Source organism: Quercus suber, unplaced genomic scaffold, assembly GCF_002906115.3.
Source record: "Quercus suber isolate HL8 unplaced genomic scaffold, Cork oak 2.0 scaffold_209, whole genome shotgun sequence".
NCBI classification, from domain to species: domain Eukaryota; kingdom Viridiplantae; phylum Streptophyta; class Magnoliopsida; order Fagales; family Fagaceae; genus Quercus; species Quercus suber.
This window is the reverse complement of record NW_027069667.1, coordinates 1-23,978: the sequence shown is the minus strand read 5'-3', so window position 1 is coordinate 23,978 and position 23,978 is coordinate 1. Positions and strand designations below refer to the sequence as shown.

Here is a 23,978-nt window from a genome sequence, read left to right as displayed (position 1 = left end):
TTGTATGCCGGTTTTAACCTCAGCTCAAGTCTAATCATTTTATGATAATTTTGTTTTAAGGTCGTCTTAGTTATAGACTTATAGTGATATAATAATAAACCTTCATTTGGAACACTGAATGGGTGCCAAGGGATGCCCAACTCTAATTATTTTTGAAGGAACAATGATCACATGTAACCAACATATTTTGGTTACAACTTACAAATGGATTAATTTATATGTTGTATCTTATTATTTAAATTAAATAATGGGTTTTATACTGATCCAGGTTGAGGAAAGATGTTCAAAACGCTTTTAAATAAATTAGTTGTGCCAGCGTTGGCTCAAATGATAGATGCAATGAAAGGTAATTCTCGAAGTGTGTATAATCTATAGTTAGAGAAGAATTAATTACGTAAAATTTCTTTGCACTACATCAGCTAGAACAGAGGGGAGTTGCGTTAATTTGTTTTGGCAGAAAATACTTTTTAGAATGATTTAGAATATATTTATATTCTTCAACTTGCTTATAATTTCGTTAATATATATTAACCTCTTCACATTTTCTATGCGCTTATCATGATGGACTTTTACTTTTCTTTTAATTTTATTTTATAGTCATAAAAATAACATTTTAAAGTTGTTACTGTACATAAATAATTATAGTTTAAGACTGCAAGTATAAAATGTGTCTTAATGACATTAGGGTTTTTTGGTGTGCAACTACATAGGCGTACATAATCCCTAATGGCCTGTTTGGATGTTTAAAAAAGGAGAGGGAGTAGAGTAGAGGGAGGGAGAGTAATCTAATTACCTTGTTTGAAAGTTTTTTAAGGAAGGAGGGGGAGGGGTTTGGAGGGGTTTAGAGGGGTTTCAACTCCCTCTAGCCCCCCATTTTTAATTCCCCCAAATTGGAGAGATTTGGAGGGAGAGTAGAGTACATAAACTATTGACCAAGTAAATTACCTAATTTACCCTTATTATATTAACAAAATTACACAAGGGGAAGGGCTAATTACTCTCTTCCCCCTTACTAATTTTAAAAACATCCAAATAAGGTGGAGGGGAATCATTTTCCTCTACTCTCCTCCCCACTACTCCCCTCCCCTCTACTCCCCTCTACTCTCCTCCCTCTCTAAACTTCCAAACAAGCCATAAGTGTGTAAAGCTCTCCGAATATACGTTTCATTTAGAAAAATAAAGAACCACACACACTCTCATTAGCACTCTCAAATCTCAAGGTTCCATCACATGAGCTCTAAGTCCTGGCCTACGAACAAAGAGTAGAATACCCTATTTGCGGTTTCTATCCACCGGGAAGCCATTGGAGATTGAGGTGGCTGTCGAGGTTTGTGGGAAGAGCTATGGTAGATTTGTTTTTGCTGCAGTAAGTTTTTTGGTTAGGGTTTAATAGTAAACCCAAGTGATATGAATTGAAACTCTTAGAGTATGAATGGTAGCTGTTTTTTCCTTTTATTTTCTTTTTTCAAAAACAATTTTCTATTTTTGAGACTAAAAAACTTATTTGGCAACCCAAAATAGATAGAAAACAAAAATTGTTTTGAAAACTCAATTTATGAAAGAAACTGGAAACATGCAAAAGACTGTTTTCAATTTTTAGTTTTCAAAAGTTAATGAAAACACACGTCTGATTTAATGAATCTATCTTATTTAATAAGTTAGCACTAGAGTTCAAATCCTAGTAACAACATATTTTGGTATTTTCTTCTTCTTTTTTCTTTAAAAAACTATTTTTTAAATTTCAGCTAACCAAACATGTTTTTTATTTAAAAAATACAGAATTTTTTTTTTCTTTATACTCCCAAAAAAAAAAAAAAAATTTAAAAATAGAAAACAAAAAACGTTACCAAACATTACCTTAGTTTTTCATATGAGAATACATTCATATGCTTTTTCCTCATCATTCAAGTTAAATAGATCCATTAGCTATTTATTTTTATGAACATTGTATTTTTCCAGCATTTCATTCTAGACTGTGAGAAATGTATCTTCATCATCATATCGCTAATAAATGCTAAGAAATCTGGGTTTAATTGAGATTCACTTTTAAATAAATGACCCAAGTGTCCACATGTGCGAACTACATAATGCAGGATATGTTTCAAGCATTACTACTTGAATTACAAATGACAGTGCTGTATCTTAATCTAAAAAAAAAAAAAATAGTAATCGGTTTCTTTTCGGATATTGCTTCAAGGATGGTCTTAAATAACCATACAAAAAATTCAATTATTTCATCGTATAAAAGTGTAACTCCATATATTATAATTTCTTTATGGTGATTGAGTCCCAAAAATACACCAAGTGGCCTTGCATCTCAATTTATATATGTAGTAGCAAACGTTATTACATAAGCAAAGTGATTATAGTCAATGACCATTCTTGCATTAGCCTAGATTATATTAGTGATCAACTCTTTACAATCCAATTAAATAGCGTAAGAATATGAAGGGTTTTCCTTAAGTTGATGACTGAAAGTTCTTTCCAACCTAATATCTTCCCCATACTTTAAGGCTCTTTGTTGGTTATTAGTATTACGTAAATAATTATTGTGATCTTGCTTGGTAAAATCAAGGTTATAATTTCCATCGACTTGCATACTAATTATCCCATTTTACCATCTAAAAAACTAGGGTAAATTACATATTTGGTCTCTATCCTTTACACCAGATTTCAATTTAGTCCCTAATCTTTCAATTGTGTCAAGTTGGTTCCTAACCTTTCAATGTCGTGTCAATTTAGTCCCTGCCGTTATGTAGTAGATGGAAAAGTTTGACATGTCAAACGGTCTAAATAAAAGAAAAAAATTGCCACATCATATGCTACCTAGACTAATACATCAGTGTATTTATTTTATTTTATTTTATTTTAATAAAACACGTTAGATATATATATATATATATATTTTTGGAGAAAACCCAAATCAAATCTTTTTAGTTTGATTCAGACCTATGTAAAACACTATCTCCCTAGAATCCAAAATCCCTTCTCCTTCCTTCCGGTGGCGCCTCTCTCTTCCAGCGGCACCAGGTTCGTCCCTCTCTCTCTCTCTCTTACTGAGTAAATTAAATGACAATAGAAACATTCCCAAACCCCTGACTCTTCCTCCACATTCCCAAACTCAACTCTTCCAGCGACAGCAACTTCCTTCTATTTATTCATTAGTTTTGTGGTAATTACGATTTTGTTGCAATCAAATGAATCACTCTGCTTTCTTAATCCTTTGTTATTGCTTTGAAATGATCAATTGTAATAATTTTGTAAAGTGTATACATAAACTTGTATCAGAAGAGATCTAAGGGAGCAAGTCTGCATCCTTGCAATTTATTTAAAAGAAGAAAAGTTCATACGCATCGATACACTAAACAAGATAAAAAAAGAGAATACAACAAATCAAATCTATCTACAGAAGACCAAGAGGCCTCCTCTGATGCCAACTTTCTTTGCTTTGCCACAATAACAGGTAGGATCTGCAAATCTTCAAAAAAGAGTAGTAGCTTTAGATAACTTCTTGTTTTTGTTGATAGGTAGCTTTACAAAACTTGTTAAGATCACTATTGCATTCATTCCCCAGTTACTTTTCCTCATATGGTTTCTGAACAAAAATACTTCACTCTAACTAGTCAAAAGGATGACTACTTAAATCCAAAGCTCCTTAAGGCTAAATAAAGCTTCTCTCACAGCAAGCACAGCTCTGTCTTCCTTTGTTGCTCCTATATCCACGAGTATGGTCATGCTTGAAAATCTGGAAAAAAAAAAAGTGTCATAAAAACTTGTTCCCAATATATTGCTCATAAAAATTACTAGCACAAGGAAAATTAAGAATGAAAATTTTAAGATATATCCTAAATAAGTGAACTTAAGGCTGACGTATGGAGACTTAGAAAAGCAGGGTGGTCCAACTAATTAGTGTGGACACCTCAGGAACACTGCCACCTGAATGACAAGGGCAGGTCCGCAGGTGTAATCCAACTGCAGACAGCAAAGAAGTGATGAGCCCTTAAGATGGGTTCCTGGACCATTCTCCTGACTCAGACAAACATCACATGTTCAGGGCAGAAGCATTAAGCATACACACGCACATTATATACATTTTGGCATTCCTACATCCCACTGGTTCTTATGAAGTAAGATCTTTCCTCCTCAAGCAGGTCACAATAAATAGAATATATAATTGGATGTTGCTTAACAGATATCCCACTAAACTTCTACATCTTTAGGCCCCCGATAATTCTCTAACGTTTTATGGAAATTTCTAAAGCAATATCTAGTTTTGAAAGTTTTTATTGATAATTTGTGAGAAGTGCTATGTTTCAACTTTCACCACTGGAGGGGCCTTGACTAAGAAAGGATACAATTATACAACCAGTCTCCTTTTCCCCCAAAATTTCACTCTCAAAAAAATTATGCAAATTCTCAAATAACATGGTCACATCCAAACCTCAATTAAAAATCTTTTTTTTTTCTTCTGCTGAGCAACTATTCTTTTTTCAAAAAAAAAAAAAAAAAAAAAAAATCTCCTTCTTGGATCTACCTTTATACAGTGAAAATTTCTAACAAAAGATTGCGAAATTGAATGTGTACCTACCGTTACAAAGACCATGTCTGCACCGTGAAGTGATTCCTCTATTGCCGCTTTGCTTTCATTGGCAGCACTCATGCCTATATCTGGGTTTCCACCAGCGCCAAGACCCCTAGTGAGTTCCTGACCAATTTGTAAGCGGCTCTCTGGGGAAACCGGAGACATTTTAATCGCTTGAACATACGTGTTAACAATCCAAAACTCCACACCCTTCATTGAACTCTCTAACATTATTCGATTAACGGTGAGTTTGCTTCAGCTTTTTGTAAAAGTGCATAATAAAAAAATGGAGTTTTCAAAAAGTGCATTTTCAAAAAGTTGAGTGTTTGGTAAAAACTGTTAAAAGTACTTTTTCAAAAAGCTGAGTGTTTGGCTAGCATTTATAAAAGTGATAGTTTGAGAGGTAAATTACCAAAAAGGACAATGTATATATAAGGGAGTTTATTTCATACTTTTTTTTTTGGATGTGAGTTTAGTTCATACTTAAATCAACTACTTCATCATACTTAAATCAATTTTTCTCTTTCTAAAAATTATTTTTTTCTCACCAATATTAGCTAATAATAACATACTACTTAAGATTTATTGTAAAAGTATTGTGAAAATATTGTGATAAAAATTGATACTGATTTTAATTTTAACGTACTATTAGAATTATTTTTTTCTCTTTTTAAAAAAATTAATTGTTCTCACCAATATTAGTTAATAATAACCTACTACTTAAAATTTATTGTGAAAATACTGTAATAAAATTTCCTTCTTTTTTCCTTTTTTTTTTCTTTTTTTCCCGCTTTTTTTTTCTCCTCCACTCACTTACCGCATTTCCTTTTTTTTTCTTTTTTTTCCCTCTTTTTTTCTCTCCACACGCGTACCCTTACTTTTTTCCTCTTTTTCCTTCTTTCCTCTCTTTTTCCATACCACTTCTTCCTCCAAGCTCCAGAAGGTTCCACTGAGCTTTTCTTCTTCCTCTTTCTTTTTTCTTTTTCTTTTTCCTTCTTTCCCCTTTTTCCCTACCACTTCCTTTAGAAGCTCTAGCTTTGATCATCTTCATCGCAAATCTCCAATGCCCAATGGGACTCTGCCTGCGCCTACTGCCACATCCCCACCACCAAAAAGTGCTCCGGCTGCAAGGCCGTTCGCTACTGGTAACTCTAAAGATGATCACTTTGGCTTGCTTGTTTGTGATTCCTTGCTTTTTTCTTTTTCTTTTTTTAATCTGGGGTCTCTTGTTTTTCAATTAAAGTGACTGTTTTTGATGTTTTATTGTGACAAGTTTTTGTTTTTATAGGTAATTTTGGATTGATGCATTATAATTGGATAGAATTCAGTATAATTGGTATTCTGAAATAGTTTTAAGTCTAGCGTAATTTTAAGAGTTAGGGCAATTTGGTAATTGAACTCACCCCCAACGGATATATAACAAACGCCCAAACCAACTTTTACAAAATGGACCGAAGTTGTTCCAAAACTCAAACGCCCATTTCTTCACAAATTTAAAATGCAACTTTTTCCAAAAAGTTGCGTTTTATACTCACCAAACACTATTTTTGGGTTGGCTTTTTGAAAAAGTCAACTTTTGGGCTTCAAAAGTTGAAACAAACGGGTACTAACAGCATTAGAAGTTTAGAACCACCACCCCATAGTATTTCTTTCTTCCTTGTTTTTCGAGGAAAGGGATTATTTTGTTGTTGATAGACGTGGGTTAGGGATTAAATTGTCTGTTTATTTTTTTTTCTTTCCTAATTTAAAATTATGCTGACATTTTATAAGATAAAATTAAAAACACTGATGTGTTAATCCAAGTGGAAGATGAAGTGGCAATTTTTTTTTTTTTTATTTGAACAGTTTGACATGTCAGATTTTTCCATCCACTAGATAACGATAATGATTAAATTGACACAATATTGAAAAGTTAAGGATCAACTTAACACAATTGAAAGGTTAAGAACTAAATTGAGATCTAGTGTAAAGAATAGGGACCAAATATATAGTTTCTTTATTTATTATACCATACCATTTTATATCATTCCTAACATCTCAAACTCTTTTTTTTTTTTTTGCCATTTTATTTGAATATTCTTTTTTTACTATTTCTCTCTCTTCCTTAACTAACCAACAACCATAACAACACCACGACCATCACAATGCCACTACCATGCCAACACCACGCCAGAACCACTGTACAAAAACACAACAATACAACCACCACAGAAACAGACCACCACATTAATCACCCATCCCCACCACCACGAAACCCTCCACCACCACGAACAGCAAATATAGAAAAACCCACCCCACACTACCAACAAGGTAACCCCCACCTCCACCACCATCAATCACCTACCATCACCACATCAGTCACAACCCCAACCATAACCACACCACCAAAAAAAAAAAAAAGCCACCACTGCAACCCATAAACCACAACCACAATCCCCACCATCAACAACACAAACACCACCCATACCCAAATTAACTCAACCAAACCCATGACCATTAAGATCTCCACGGCCAAAACCCATCACCAAAACCGAATAGCAAGCAAACCCATCACCAACCACGACCAAATTCAATTAGCAGACCCACAAACACGCTGCCGCAAACCACCATACCCACACTGATCTCACAACCAAAACCATAACAAACCTTGACTAAATCACCCAGAAAAAAACCACCACCACCGTGAGAGTGGGAGTAAGGAGTGAAGGAGATCTCGGTTGAGGACTGAAGGAATGAGGACTGAAAGGAGATCTCAGCATCGTTGGAATCACTTTCTCGCTCATCTAGTGGCTACTCGTTTCGAAAGTCAAGCTCACACCTTCATCAGAGCATGCTTCGGCCAACAACGGCGCCAGAAGAATGAGGGAGAAGAGAGCGAGTTAGAGAGAAAGAGAAGGGGAGACGAGAGATCAGAGATGAGGAAAGAGAGAGTTAAGAAAGAAAATGAGACCATCAGACTAGAGAAAGGGAAAGAGAAGATAGAGGAGAGAGGAGAGAGATAATAAAAGTGATTAAAAAACAAGATACAATAGTCTACAGTAATTTCTATAAGAGCATTCTCGTTAAGAGCATTAGCATTGGAGAATGCTAATGCCATATCTAAGGTCAATTTGGCATTTTAAGCCTTAAAATTCATTGCATTAGAAAATGCTAAACTCAACTATTCTAAATTTTTTGCAATAGTTGCTACAGTACAATTCTAAAGATAGAATTGTACTGTAGCAATATTCTAAAAAAAAAAATAATTTTTTATTCCCTTTTAAAACCGAAATTTCTCTCTCCTCACTCTCATTGTTTCAGTTCTCTTCTCTCTCTTCGTTCTTGTTTCTCATTTGCTCTCTCCTCTCTTTATCAGACCCAAACACCATTCTCCATCACACATCACAGTGGCTTAGTTTTTCTGGTGGGTTGCGATCCGGCGGTTCTGTTGTTGTTGTTGTTTTTTATTTTATTTTATTTTATTTTTTTCGGCGTGGGTGACGGCGTGGGTGACTGGTGCCGTGGTTTTTGGTGTCTGGTGGCTTGCGATTCGGCGATTTTATGGTTGCTTTTTTTTTTCGGCGTGGGTCACAGCGTGGGTCACTGGTGGTTGTGGTTTTTGGCGTCTGGTGGGTTGCGATCCGGTGGTTCTGTGGTGGTGGTTTTTTTTTTTTTTTCGGCATGGGTCACTGGTGGTTGTGGTTTTTGGCGTCTGGTGGGTTGCGATCCAGTGGTTTTGTGGTTGCTTTTTTTTTTTTTTTTTTCGGCGTGGGTGACGACGTGGGTCACTAGTGGTTGTGGTTTTTGGCGTGGGTCACTGTGGTAGTTGTGGGTTTTTTTTTTTTTTTTTTTTGCTGTGACCGGTGCCTAAAGGGGTTGTGGGTCATGGTTGGGTCCGGTGTTTGGGTCATGGTTGGGTCTGGTGTTTGGGTCCGATGTTGTGGCTGAAGTGGGTTGGGTCCGGTGATGTTTTTTTTTTAATGGGTTTTCTCCGGTGGGTTTCAAATCGGTTGGGTTTCAAATCGGTGGCATGGGCTGATGGGTTTTTGGTGCTGTGGCTGTGGTTGTTGATGGGTTGAGGTGCGTGGCTGTGGTCGTTGATGGTTTGTGTGTTGCTAGAGGTTGAGGGAGAAGCAGAGGAAAAAAAAAAACGGTTGGAAAGCCCAGGAAACAGATGTCTGAAAAAAATAACAGTTATAAAGAAATAATAAAGAAATATTAAAAATAATATTTTAATAAAAATAGAGTTTTGGGATGTAGAAGAATTGAAAAATGGTATGGTATAATAGAATTGTGGGTTTTTAAAATTGTAAAATAGAATAGCATTAGCATTTTCCAATGCTAATGCCCTAAGGGTTCTATATGCCAAAAGATGCTTTTTTTTAGCATTCCCCCCCCCCCCCCAAAAGCTTGCTCCATCAAGGGTTTCAAATGCTAGAATTTTTGGCATTGGTGAACAGTGTGGTCTCATATTTGAGACCGCACTATTCACTAATTGTAAAATTTATATTGTTTTTTTATTCAAGTCGAGCTCACTTTTTTTTCTCATTTCTCTCTCTCTCTCTCTCTCTCTCTCTAAACCCATGGTTGACAGTCAATGACCGTCCAAATCACAAACCCCAAATTAGCCACCAACCATCACCACGGCGGCCCACGGTGAGCAACAGCCCCATGGCCACTCGCGATATGAACCAACCCACAGCCACACATGCAATCTGAAGCCACCCATGGCAATCTACAGCGATCTGAGCCGACCCACGGCCACCCACTGCGATCTGAACCCCACCCACGGCGAGCCACGACCACCACCGGCCCACGGCAATCTGAAGCCTACAAGCCGATCTTGAGAGAGAGGAGAAGCTTTCACTGCTAATGGGTTTGCTGGTGGCGGTGATGGTGGAGATTTCTTTTTTTTCTTTTCTTTTTTTTTTTTTTTGCTGTGGTTGGTGGTGGTGAGTGGATTTGGTGGTTGTGGGTGGATGTGGAAGTTTCTGCTGTGATTTTTTTTTTTTCCTTTTTTTGTTAGTGGTGGTTATGGTATGGGTGGTGGGTTTTTGGTGGGTGGTTGGTAGTGTGGTGCGCGGCGTGCTGTGAGAAAGAGAGAGACAGATGAGAGAGAGGAAAAATAAAAAATTATTGATGGATAATAAAGAAACATTATTTAAATGAAATGGTAAAAAATTAGAAGTTTTGATGTAGGTTGTATTGAAAAGTGGGGTGTTATATGTTATAAATTTGGGTTTTGAGGTGGTAAATGCTAAATTTTTTACAAACCTTGATGAGAATGCTCTAAGTAAGCGTGCACTGTAGCAAAATTGTAAATTTTTTAGATTTACGAGTCCGAGTAATGCATCATTTTTGTGCCTTGATGCTAAAATATAGCAACATATGGCATATGGAAGACTAGATGTGAATACTCTAAGTGCATTCTTATTAAGAGTGTCAAATGCCAAATATTTGGCATTTGACACACTAATCTCTAAAAACAACCTTTATCAAGAGTTTTTAATGCCATGATTTGAGACCGCACTGTTCATCAATTGTAAAACTTAAATTATTTTTTTAATTCAGGTGGGGCCACTTTCTTTTCTTCTTATTATTTGCCTTTCTCTTTCCTATAACTTCTCTCTTCCCTCTTCTCTCTTCTTTGTCCTGTGGTTCAGCGTGGTTTGATGGTCAAGGTCGTGGTTTGATAGGTTTGAGTCCGATTGGATGGTTCGATGGTTGTGGGTGGTGACGGTGATGATTCGTGGTTGGCGATTGTGGTTTGATGGGCATGGGTTGTGGGTCCAATGGTCCAATGGTCATGGTGGAGGTTCGGCAATGGAGGTTTCTTCTTCTTCTTCTTCTTCTTTTTTTTTTTTTTTTTTTGCTATGGTTTGTGGTTGTGGTTGTGGTTCGGCGTGGGTCGTGGGTCACCGATCCTGGGTTTGTGTGTGTGTGATGGGTTTTGGTTCACCAATCTGGTTTTGGTTCCTGTGGGTTTTGGTTTGGCGTGATGGGTCTGCTGGTTGTTTTTATGGTGGTTGGGTGGTGATTGGTTGTGATTTTGGTGGATGGTTGTGGTTATACTTTGGTTTTTTTCTTTTTCTATTCTTCCTGTAGGGGGTTGTGGTTGCCACGGTAGTGTTGTGACTTGTGGTGGTGGTGGTGGCTGTGGTGGGTTGTGGTTGTTATAATGGTGGTTGCTACAATGGTGGTAGGGGTGGTGGAGGAGGTGGTTGGCTGGTTGCTCTAGTTTGTGGTGTAGTTTTATTATTATTTTAATGAGTAGTTTATATTATTTAAATGAAATGGTAAAAAATATAGAAGGTTTGATGTTTGATGTATCTTAAAGTGGGGTGGGATAATAAATAAAGTAGGTTTTTGAAGTGTTAATTGTTAAAATTTTTAGAATTCTTGATAAGAATGCTCTAATAAGCTGATAAGACTCATGTAGTCTTAATCATGATTCATATGACAAATCAATATCAATAGATTGAGTTGTAGACATCCTTCGTTGTGATGACATCATGGGTATACTATTTAGGAGATAAAAATAGTGGATATATTCATCAATAAATTCATTTGTGCAGGGACGAAGTCAGAACTTAGAGTTAGGGGTAGCGGCTTTGTTGTTGGTTGTGTGCAATGACTTCGGCCTCTGACTTTGTTATTACTTAGTCGCTTAGCTGCTAGTTGTTTAAAACTTTTTAAATGATCAGATTGTTTGATTTAGGTAAAATTGGTTGATTATGCTTAATTTTTTTTTTTTTTTTTTTTAGTTTTACTATTGGTAATTTTTTTGTTGTACTAATTTTTTTGGGCTTGTATATTTCTTTTTTAGATTTTAGACTTATAAATTTTTTAATGGTCTTTAAAATGAGGAAAATGTTTGAACTACAAACTTCTTTACAAATTGTTGATAATGTAAGTGATGAACTCAAATGTGAACTAATAAGAATTTGCTATCTTAACAGTTTGTAAAAATGTTATAGAAAAATTTGTGACTATAACAATACACTTAAAAGAGTCAATGATATATTTAAGGGGGCAAAAAATGTAATTTTCTAAAACAACATTTCTAAAATTAGTGTTTTGGGGGGGGGGGGGGGCATTGCCCCTCCAAGTCCAACCATAGCTCCGTCCATGCATTTGTGCTTCACAACCACGTCTTGTTTATGCACGAGTCTTTCTTATGTTATGATCTCCTTGTCTATGTATTGAAAGTAAATATTTTGGTCTTTTAAAATTTATTTAAGTACTCTTTTTGTACTACTAATTAGGAGTAGAAAAAGAGTACTTAAATAAAACCTGCTTTTCTATCATACTCATTATAAAAATCAAATATAATATCATTAATTTGATTCAAACTCTATCCATCAAATTTGATGGTGTAAATTGCATGGACACATTAGGAGGAACAAGTACTCATATTGAGATATTCATTCCTAACAAAAAACTGAATATAAATTATAATTTTATATGTCATTTATTTATTTATTTTAAAAAGAAATGATATTTACCAAGAAAACAAAATTTATAATGCTACAAAACATGGTATTGTATATAGTTTGATAAGAATTATACATGTAAGATATATGAAATCATTTTTAAGATGCGGAGATAAAAAATTGATTTGATAAGAAAAATTCCAAAAAATAAAATAAAAAAGAATATATGAATTCATTTTTAATTTGATTCCTTTAATGCTTTAACCCAACCCAAAAATCAACAATCCTACGTTTCACCTATCGAAATCAAATATTTTTACCAAACACAAGACTACAAGAGTTTCACCCAAAAAAAAAAAAATCAACGTTCAACTTTGCCCACGTTTGAGTTCTATTACATCTTTACCCAACCCAAACATTAACAATCCTACATTTCACATATTATTCCTTCAATGCTAAACCCATCCATATAATCTAAACAAAGGCATGATTGAAATTTCGCTATTGCTTTGTTTATGGGGTGGCCAAAGAGGAGTGCATATAGAAATAGAGCTGCGGTTTTGTGCTATAAAACCTTGCATCCCTAACAATAACTCATTTGATATATTAATTTGTCCCCTCCTCAGTGTGAGCCATATGTTTCTCTCTGTCTTTTTTTTTCTCTCTCTTCTTTTTTTTTTTTTTTTTTTTTTTTTTAAGTTGAGTTAAAGGCTTAAAGCTAGTTTTGTTAAATTTTCTATTAGTCAGGTTAAAGGATTTTAAATGAATTGTCATATTCCAAACTCTTGATTTTTTCAAATGAATCATGACCTTCAAATTCTATATAAAAATGAAATAGAGAAGATTCTAGATTCATGGATTACTTAGGTTTTGGTTGGTCACTTTGCTGTGAGATGAAGAATAGTTTATACTTATTTTGTTTTCCTAAAATTATTAAAATATTTTTCCTATTAAAAAACGGCATCATTTTGGGACTTGTCAATAGCAAATTAGAAAGTCTATTGCCTCCAATTTTTTCACAGAAACAAATCCCACCATGGTTTTATATTTGTATTGTGGTGGGGCCTAATTAATGAGATGAATGTGTTAGAGTATGACTTAAAAAAAAAAAATAGTGGCAATTATATCGTGTATCTTAAGGTACAAAAACATTTAATAAAATTTATTAAAAAATTATAGATATACATATTGTAGGGTCAGTTTTTGTAGCCCAAGCCTAAGAGGAATGGATTATGAGCCCAATGAACCCAGGACAATGAATTTGTAGAGAGTGGGCGAAAGAGCTGAGCTGGTTGCAAATTAAATAGTAGTTAATTATGGTATTTAAGGATGCATTAGCACAAAATCATGCTTGACTAATTGGACAAATGTATGTTCGAAGAGGTGTATTGCTGAATGAAAGGTGATTACAACTCTTAGAGTTACAGTAAAATTATTTCCTACTTCTCTCCCTTTCTCTCTCTCTTTTTCTCTCCCTCTTTTTTTTTTCCCTCTTTTTCTCCCTCCTCTTCGCTCTCTTTTATCAGAGACCTCTTCTCCTTATATAGCACCCTCTCCCATCATCTTCATCGTCCACTTGTTCTTCATCTAAGCACCCACTTGAGTGAATGTCCCACCAGGTATCCTCTTTAACTCTCTGTGAGTGGTGGTAGCTGAGATTACACTGTTCAGGGGTCTTCTCCACATTAATGCGGCCAGAAAAGTAGTTGCAGTGCATTTAATGTGGTGGTAGCAGCTTTTTTTTGAGATATTTCCTTGTCCTTATCATCCCCAGGTATGCCCAGAGCTTATCTTTGTCGTTGGGATTGCCAGAAAGGTCATTCGGACCTTCCATTTGTTTGCTTGATCAAGACTATTCATATCCGAGGAGTAGAACCTCTTCGGGCAAAAGGTGACCTCTTCAGACGATACTCTTCCTCCCTTTCTGGGTTAGTTGCGCTCAGATGAACTCTACCCCGACCTGTTATTCCTCTTCGGACATACAATAATCTTCAAAACAGGGCCCCCGGCCCAATAGGTATGTCTGGGCTTTTACCCCCCCCCCCACAATAGCCCCTCAAAAACCTCGCATCCGAAGAGAAAAAGTGGGATTTTGACTTGTCACGAGGTAAGAAGCTTGAGAACAGACAAATATCTGAACTGGCACGTGTGTAGGCATAGATCTAAGCGCTTCATCATTGCCGCTGTTGTTTTCGTATTCCCAAAGCGCTGTATTAATTACTCTAGGCGGCGCCTTGTCCTTTGTATCCAACGGTGGGTTGTCGATCTAACGGGCGTGGTTCTTCCCCGGGATTTGGGCGAGGTAACTCCTGCCCCTTCGTTTGACCTCGTATAAAATCTCAGGAGAAGTTACTCTTTCTTTACTTTGCAAACTATCAGACTACCTAGCAAGAACAAGCACACGACTCCATCACGCTCTTTCAGTCATCGATCCCAGTCTTCTCCAGAATCTTTGAGAATCCTTGTGTGAGTTTGAAGATCAATCTCCAGTTTAGTTCCTGTAAGTTCTCATCTTTTCGATCCTTCAGTCTTCTCTTCGGCCAGTTTTCTCGACCTTTGAACAATCACTCCTTGGTTGCTACGCTCAGTGCTTCCCTCTTTCCGTTTAAGTGTGATGGGTAAACTCCAGTATCTGGTGGACAGTCCTGCCCAGTTGGAGGAATTTAGGACCACATATTGCATACCCCCAAATGTGGGTGTGAGGTATTGCCCTCCAGAAAAAATACTAACGGATCGTAGAACGGGCGAAGTCATAATCCCCGTCATCGTTTTCCTAGAATGGGGGATGACAATCCCCATGGGCCCCATTACCACTAGCTACCTTGGAAACCATAGGCTTAGTCCCGAACAGTGTGCGCCCAACATGTTTAGGATCTTAGGAGCAGTTGAGGATCTTAACCATCACCTAGGATTGGGGCTCACCTGGTTGGACGTGGTACACATGTACGAGTGTCACAGCCAACAAGGGGCGGGATATTATCTAAAATCTCGGTCCGACATTGCTAGGCTTGTCTCCTGTCTTCCTAAGTCCAACAAAGGGATGAAGGATGACTATGTGATTGTCTCGGGTGCATGGCACGACAGTTATCATTACCCAACCAAGCCAGGAGAGCCAGGTGGGACATGCTAGACTTAGGTTCACTAACAGTAGGCTTAGGATCTTCGCCTTTTAGCAATTTTTACTTCTTTTCGCATTACTATTTTCAAGTCTTTGACTGAATTCTGCTCTGATTTTTGACAGATAGAGACCACGTTACTCCTCGGCTCAGCCTCACAAACACCGCCGCCCTCAATTACCTGTTAAGATTAGAAATCTTTGTAAGTGAAGACGGGCAACTCCAGTCGGTTCCGCTTATCCTTGGGTACACAGCGAAACCTAAGGATTATCAGCCGATCGGCAACGCGATAACGCAGGGACATTATCGTCTCAACCGCATAGACGTTGCTCGGAAAGGCTTCTTGGCACCGTACGACCTCGCACCCGTACCCATCTAAACCCTCAAGGTGTACCTCCGCTCGTCCAGCCGATCCAGCAAATTCCCCTTGAACCGGCGGTTTGTTGGCAAAAGGGTTGGCTCTTCCATCTCCTCGCTAGAGGAGCAGATAGATAAATTTAAGTTCGAGGGAGAAGCTTCAGGAGGGGATCGAGTGATAGAGGTTTTTATATGCCAAAATCGAGTCTGAGAGACTCGAGATGCTACTAAATAATATAGTTTCAAAACTGAAACTACTAACTAGATAGTTTGAGAAAAAAAATTAGTTAGCTATTTTGGCCCATTCCTAACATCTCAAACTCTTTTTTTTTTTTTTTTTGCCATTTTATTTGAATATTCTTTTTTTCCTCTTTCTCTCTCTTCCTTAACTAACCAACAACCATAACAACACCACGACCATCACAATGCCACTACCATGCCAACACCACGCTAGAACCACTGTACAACAACACAACAATACAACCACCACAGAAACAGACCACCACATCAATCACCCATCCCCACCACCACGAAACCCTCCACCACCACGAACAGCAAATATAGAAAAACCCACCCCACACTACCAACAAGGTAACCCCCACCTCCACCACCATCAATCACCCACCATCACCACATCAGTCACAACCCCAACCATAACCACACCACCAAAAAAAAAAAAAAAAGCCACCACTGCAACCCATAAACCACAACCACAATCCCCACCATCAACAACACAAACACCACCCATACCCAAATTAACTCAACCAAACCCATGACCATTAAGATCTCCACGGCCAAAACCCATCACCAAAACCGAATAGCAAGCAAACCCATCACCAACCACGACCAAATTCAATTAGCAGACCCACAAACACGCTGCCGCAAACCACCATACCCACACTGATCTCACAACCAAACCATAACAAACCTTGACTAAATCACCCAGAAAAAAACCACCACCACCGTGAGAGTGGGAGTAAGGAGTGAAGGAGATCTCGGTTGAGGACTGAAGGAATGAGGACTGAAAGGAGATCTCAGCATCGTTGGAATCACTTTCTCGCTCATCTAGTGGCTACTCGTTTCGAAAGTCAAGCTCACACCTTCATCAGAGCATGCTTCGGCCAACAACGGCGCCAGAAGAATGAGGGAGAAGAGAGCGAGTTAGAGAGAAAGAGAAGGGGAGACGAGAGATCAGAGATGAGGAAAGAGAGAGTTAAGAAAGAAAATGAGACCATCAGACTAGAGAAAGGGAAAGAGAAGATAGAGGAGAGAGGAGAGAGATAATAAAAGTGATTAAAAAACAAGATACAATAGTCTACAGTAATTTCTATAAGAGCATTCTCGTTAAGAGCATTAGCATTGGAGAATGCTAATGCCATATCTAAGGTCAATTTGGCATTTTAAGCCTTAAAATTCATTGCATTAGAAAATGCTAAACTCAACTATTCTAAATTTTTTGCAATAGTTGCTACAGTACAATTCTAAAGATAGAATTGTACTGTAGCAATATTCTAAAAAANAGATATGCTTTGCCGATTCTCAAAGCATGCCAAGTACTTCTTGAGGATGAGAGAACTTCCTTGAGTTTGTTACACCGGCTTCTGGGTGTGTTGACTTTGATTTCTTCGAAGTTTAGTAGATGCTTTCAACCCCATTTTCTTGACATTGTTGATCTGCTTCTTGGGTGGGCATTGGTACCAGACCTTTCAGAGTCAGATAGACGTGTTATTATGGACAGTTTCTTGCAGTTTCAGAAACATTGGGTGGGTAATTTGCAGTTCTCGTTGGGGCTTTTGTCAAAGTTCTTGGGTGACATGGATGTATTGCTTCAGGATGGGAGTCCTGGAACACCGCAACAATTTCGAAGGTTGCTTGCATTGCTTTCTTGTTTCTCAACAGTTTTGCAGTCTGCTGCTTCTGGGTTGCTGGAAATTAATCTACTTCAACAAATAACTGAACCCTTAAGCAGAATGCTTCCAAGGTTATTGGGATGTTTAGCTATGGTAGGACGCAAATTTGGATGGTCAGAATGGATTGGGGATTCATGGAAGTGTTTGACTCTCTTGGCAGAAATATTATGTGAACGATTTTCCCCCTTTTATCCTCTTGCAGTTGACATCTTATTTCAAAGCCTAGAAATGAATCATCCTAACCAATTGATGGGCCCAGGGAAGATCACCTCCTTTCAAGTTCATGGGGTTCTAAAAACTAATCTTCAGTTATTATCTCTTCAAAAGCTTGGCCTCCTTGCATCATCTGTGCAAAAGGTACTGCAATTTGATGCTCCAGTATCTCAGATGCGGTTGCATCCAAATCACTTGGTCACTGGAAGTTCTGCTGCCACTTATATTTTCTTGCTTCAACATGGGAATAATGAAGTTGTTCAACAGGCAGTGGCCTCATTGAGTGAGGAGCTGGAGCTGTTAAAGGGCATGCTGGGAAAAACTTTGGGTCATGGAGATGGGGTCAATAGTATTTTAGACACTAAATCTTATTCAAAAAATGAGTTATTTGCATTGATTAAATTTGATTTGAAAGTTTTGTTGACCTGTGTTTCCTTAGGTGGGCGTGGCAGTTTGGTTGGCCAACCAGACACTGCCACCTTGTATCTTAAGAGGTCAGAGAATTTGGTGTCTTTTATTATTGAGAAACTGAATCCTTTTGACTCATGCATTCAGGCCTTTGTGGAGATGCAGGTCAATATTATTAAGACATTGGAAACACTAACTACCGTTGAATTTTTAAGCAAGTGCTCCTTAAGATATCAGAGTAATGGGAAAACTTCCTTGGATGTTGCTGCTGAAAAAGTCCCTGCAGACAATCACAGGGATGGGCTTTCATCTGTTATAACTGATCATCTTAGAAAGTACAATCTACTCCTTGTCAAAGCTCTCCATGTTTCTTCTCCTCTTGCAGTTAAAGAGGTAGCTTTAGATTGGATGCAAAAATTTTGTGAGAATATTATGGCTACTTATGAGAACTCAAACACGAAGACTTATTCCTATGAAGCATTTGAATATGCTGGTATTGTTGGGAATATTGTTTTCTCAATTTTAGATGCTGTGTCTGACAGGGAACCAAAAGTGAGGTTGCGTGTTGCATTAGTTTTGGAGTTGCTTCTGCAAGCAAGACTGGTGGATCCCATGTATTTTTATCCTATTGCTGAAATGGTCCTAGAAAAACTTGGTGATCCAGATTCTGATATAAAATACACATTTGTGAGGCTTTTTGCCCATGTCCTTCCTACTACAATATATTCATGTGGTCTACACAACTATGGGATACCTACCACATCTAATCCCGGCATTCTTAGGTTAGGCAGTAGTTCTAACTTGCACTGGAAGCAAGTGTTTGCCCTGAAGCAGCTGCGTCAGCAACTTCACTCACAACAACTTGTTTCCATTTTGAGTTACATTTCTCAAAGATGGAAGGTGCCTCTTTCCTCTTGGATCCAACGGCTCATTCATAACTGTCGGAGGTCAAAGGACCTTGTTTTTAATCAAACTGAGGAAGCAGGAAACTTTGGTTCCACTGGTGTATGGTTGGACATCAAAGTGGATGAAGATATTCTTGAAAGAAGTTGTTCTGTTAATAATCTGGCTGGTGCCTGGTGGGCTGTACATGAAGCGGCTAGGTTTTGTATTGCTATGCGCCTTAGGACAAACCTTGGTGGGCCCACCCAGACTTTTGCAGCATTAGAGCGAATGCTTTTGGACATTGCACACCTGCTACAGCTTGATAGTGAGCAAATTGATGGGAACTTAAGTATGATAGGGTCTTCTGGTGCTCACTTGCTACCAATGAGGTTATTATTGGATTTTGTTGAGGCCCTAAAGAAAAATGTATATAATGCATATGAGGGGTCTGCTGTTTTACCATCAGCTACTCGCCAGAGTTCCTTGTTCTTTCGGGCAAACAAAAAAGTCTGTGAGGAGTGGTTTTCTCGTATTTGTGAACCAATGATGAATGCTGGATTGGCACTACAATGCCAAGATGCTATAATTCAATATTGTTCTCTGCGCTTACAGGATCTCAAGAATCTTGTGGCTTCAGCTTTGAAGGACCAATCTAGGACCCAATTGGCAGAGAGCCTCCATAATAGTAGGGCTAGATTTTCTGGAGACATTTTGCGGGTCTTACGGAATATGGCACTAGCTCTGTGTAAGAATCATGAAGCAGATGCTTTAATTGGCCTACAAAAATGGGTTTCAATGGCATTTTCTTCCTTGTTCATGGAGGAAAACCAGACTCATAGTCAAAGTGGGGAAATGGGACCTTTTATTTGGATCACTGGCCTTGTATATCAGGCTCAAGGTCAATATGAAAAGGCTGCTGCTCATTTTATTCACTTGCTTCAGAGTGATGAATCACTAAGTACTATGGGTTCTGACGGTGTACAATTTGCCATTGCGCGTATCATTGAGAGCTATACTGCTGTATCTGATTGGAAGTCTCTAGAATCCTGGCTATTAGAGTTGCAAACACTTCGTGCTAAGCATGCTGGGAGGAGTTATTCTGGTGCTCTAACTACAGCAGGCAATGAAATTAATGCAATTCATGCCTTGGCACGATTTGATGAGGGTGATTTTCCGGCAGCATGGTCATACCTTGATTTAACACCTAAAAGTAGCAGCGAACTGACTCTTGATCCCAAACTGGCCTTGCAAAGGAGTGAACAGATGCTTTTGCAGGCAATGCTCTTCCAAAATGAGGGAAAAATAGACAAGATTCCACATGAATTGCAGAAGGCCAAGTCAATGCTAGAGGAAATGTTATCAGTTCTCCCACTTGATGATCTAGCAGAGGCAGCAGCACACGCTACTCAACTGCACTGCATCTTTGCTTTTGAAGAAGGTTACAAGCTTAAAGGCAGCCAAGACAAGCCCAAACAGCTTCAGTCAATATTAAGTTCGTATGTCCAATCGTTGCAATCTCCAATTAGTAGAGTTCATCAAGATTGTAATTCATGGTTAAAACTTCTTCGGGTTTATCAAACCATTTTCCCAACTTCACTGGTTACTCTTAAAATCTGTTTGAATTTGTTGAGTTTGACCCGTAAACAAGGAAACCTAATGTTGGCTAACCGTCTAAACAGTGTTCTCAGAGATCATGTGTTGAGTTACCCTGAGGAGAGTTTGCGTGATTTCCTTATCTTGAATTTGCAGTATGAGGGCATCCTGCTCATGCATGCTGAAAACAAGTTTGAAGATGCTTTTACAAATCTTTGGTCATTTGTGCGGCCTTTCATGGTTTCTTCTGCATCTATAGTTTCTAATGCTGATGATAATATTCTGAAGGCCAAGGCTTGCTTGAAGCTCGCTAATTGGCTGAGATGGGATCATTCAGATGTGAATCTGGATATCTTTGTTCTCAAGATGCGAGCAGATTTTGACATGGCTGATAGCTCTTTTCTTGGCCAAGATGGATCCTCTTGTAGCAATGAGGACCTAGCGTCTAGACCTAAGCTGGGTCCTATTATTGAAGAAATTGTGGGTACAGCTATGAAATTGTCCACTCATCTTTGCCCCACTATGGGCAAGTCATGGATTTCATATGCCTCTTGGTGTTTTAATCAAGCCAAAGACTCTCTTTTTAACCCACATGAACCAATCCTTCACTCATGCTCGTTTTCTCCTGCTCTGGTTACAGAAATTCTGCCTGAGAGATTTAAGTTAAATGACGTTGAGATTGTAAGAGTCAAATCTTTGATTTTGCAGCTTTTCCAGAATAAGGGTGATGCAGAAGGTTTTGCAGATGAACAGAGAGAACAGAATATTTCAATTGATTCTCCTGAACTTAATTTAAGCAATGACAGTCCTGTAAGGGCTTTGGTGCAGCAAGCAGTAAATATTATTGAAGCTGCAGCTGGGGCACCAGGTGCTGAAAATTCTAGTGGTGAATGCCTTTCTGCTACAATAGCTTCTCAGTTGAAGTTTTTCTTCTTATGTGCAAATGTTGGCTTGGATGAAACTGACATATTATCTATAGTTGATGATTTACTTGATGTTTGGTTGTCTTTGAGGACGAGAAGAGTGTCCCTCTTTGGGCATGCAGCTCATGGTTTTATACAGTATTTGTCATTTTCTTCTGCTAAGCTTTGCCATGGTCAGTTGACTGGCTTTGATTGTGAGTCTTTAAAACAAAAAACTGGCAGCTATACCCTGAGGGCTATATTATATGTCCTACATATTCTTCTCAATTATGGAGTGGAGTTAAAGGATACTCTTGTACCTGCTCTTTTGACGATTCCTTTGTGGCCATGGCAGGTGGGATGTTGCTTTTGCGTTATTTTTCTTATTTTATTCTTTTTTGGTAGAAGATTATTCAGTGGCACTGTGGCATTCTGATCACAATCTTATTTTGTAGGAAGTAACACCCCAACTATTTGCACGTTTAAGTTCTCATCCTGAGCAAGTGGTCCGGAAGCAGTTAGAGGGATTATTGATGATGCTTGCCAAACAATCTCCTTGGTCCATAGTGTACCCAACATTAGTTGACGTAAATGCTTATGCTGAGAAGCCTTCAGAGGAACTTCAGCACATAATGGGTTGTTTGGTAATGAAACTTACTTTCCTTTATTTGCTTAAAACTTTTGTGCATTTGGTTCATTGCAATATGTCTAATATAAATATTTTTTTAATCCATCATTTGGCGATTGGGCATAAAAGTATTCAAGATTGTCCTTATACTAATAAACCTATAACTAATCCAACCCTCTTTCGTTCGTACCGCTGACACTAGTTGTGTGCCTTTGTGTGCATTTTTTATACCATCGAGGTTATAATATGGCATGTTTGAATGCAGAGTTTGTAACAGCACGGTTTGTGATTCTGGTCTGTCCATATATTTTTCTTGTAATGATAGTCACTTTATCATTGAAAATGTCAGTTTTTTATGGTGGCTTCAGAACTCACCAAGTATCTCATTTTAGCTGTTTGGTTGGGATAATTTTTTGACTCGATAAGCACTTGCTGCTTTACTCTATGGTGTGCTAATTTTCTTAAATTCTTGTTCATATTCTAAGCCATTGCCATTATTGCCCTTTTGTTTCTTATTGGAGAGCAACCATTTTTCATTTACATTGTGCTCATTTTATGGTTCTTGGATTGCTTTTAAGAAGGATGAAGTTCATTGGAAGATGGAACTAAATATAATTTTCAATAGTGGTAGGGTGTATTGTGTATGTGGTGTTTCCCATGCATGTGGCTTCTCACATTGATGCAGGATGCACGAAGAAAATATTATTCCAGTTTATTCTTGTTTAATTTTCGTGGTCAAATGTATTTTATTGGTCTATTTGATATTAAGTCTTGGTAGTTAATTAGGTTATCAGTATTTTATTTAAATTTTCTTGAGTCAAGGGTATTTTTGTAATTCAATAATTTGTCTTTCCTCAGTCAATTAGAATTAGGGTATGGTTTTAGTAGTCCATATAAGTGTGCTATTGTATACCTTTGGAGACAGGTTTGATTAATAATAAAATTTCTCTTGGAGTTTTTTCCAATGGTCTAGTGTTGACTATAGTCAACCCTAGGTGTTGACTCCTAGGTTTGTTCTCTCTTGCTTGGTACTGACCTTGAGGTTATCTATCTTTTTATTTTCTGTTCTTTAATTTTGTTGTTGCATCTGTTTTGGTTTGGTCTTGCGTCACACATGCCTTTTAGTTTTGAAGTGCTTATGATATATGCATAATAATTTTTGTTTATTTATTTATTTATAAATAACGTAATTTATTGAAAGAAAAAAAAATAATGTATACAAGACGTATACTAGAGACCATCAATCATTGTGTAGAGTACAATGATCAATGAAATCTAAAAGAGAAGAAAAAGAATAAAAAGCCAATGAAGGCAGCCTAGCAAAAAGATAAGTAAGGAAAATCATCTTTAGTTTTGGAATAGTTCTTTCTTGGTCCTCAAAGCTTCTAGCCTTCTAGCATTTCGTTCACACCATAGGCACCATATAATGCAATGAGGGACTGTTTCCCATATTCTTCTATTTCAATGATGCCCAAAACAACCTCACCAAGAAGAGTACATATCCAAAAACTCTTAGCAGCATAACCAACTGAAACCCAAACATTCTGAAAACCACTCCACAATTCTGTAGCTAGAGGGCAGTGAAGCAGAAGGTGATCCATGGACTCCCTAGAGTTCTTACACATATAGCACCACTCTGTTACAATAATTTGTCTTTTACGTAAATTATCCACAGTGAGAATTCTACCCATAGCAGCAGTCCAAGAAAAGAAAGCAACTCTAGGTGGAACTTTCTATTTCCAAAGAATTTAGCAATCGACCCCCTAGCTTCACTCATAATTGCAAATAGCCATCTGCCATTATTAATTTCCACAATGTAGCGATTTAACTCCCCTCCAAATTTGTTGAATTTCCTTAAGCCCCCCTAATCAGTCAGAATTGGAAATCCCTACAGTGTTAAATGTCTTCAATTAGACAGAATTAATAATGGCAAGGAATGGCATATACATCACACATCCTAGATCAAGTAAAG

At 37.7% G+C, this 23,978-nt stretch overlaps 1 protein-coding gene and 1 non-coding gene across 2 annotated transcripts; one reads left to right on the top strand and one right to left on the bottom strand.

The window, feature by feature from the left end:
- Nucleotides 1-3,296: 3,296 nt before the first annotated feature.
- On the bottom strand, nt 3,297-4,812 carry LOC112028493 (uncharacterized). Its single transcript, XR_010631332.1, has 2 exons — nt 4,589-4,812; nt 3,297-3,745 (listed from the first exon to the last, which is right to left on the bottom strand). It is a non-coding gene; the product is annotated as an uncharacterized LOC112028493 (transcript).
- A 9,796-nt stretch (nt 4,813-14,608) lies between these two features.
- On the top strand, nt 14,609-22,227 carry LOC136070097 (uncharacterized). Its single transcript, XM_065779479.1, has 4 exons — nt 14,609-15,110; nt 15,236-15,461; nt 16,933-21,733; nt 21,834-22,227. The coding sequence occupies exons 1-4, from the start codon at nt 14,609-14,611 to the stop codon at nt 22,200-22,202; spliced, it is 5,898 nt and encodes a 1,965-aa protein (XP_065635551.1). The 3' UTR covers nt 22,203-22,227.
- The last annotated feature ends 1,751 nt before the right edge of the window (nt 22,228-23,978 follow it).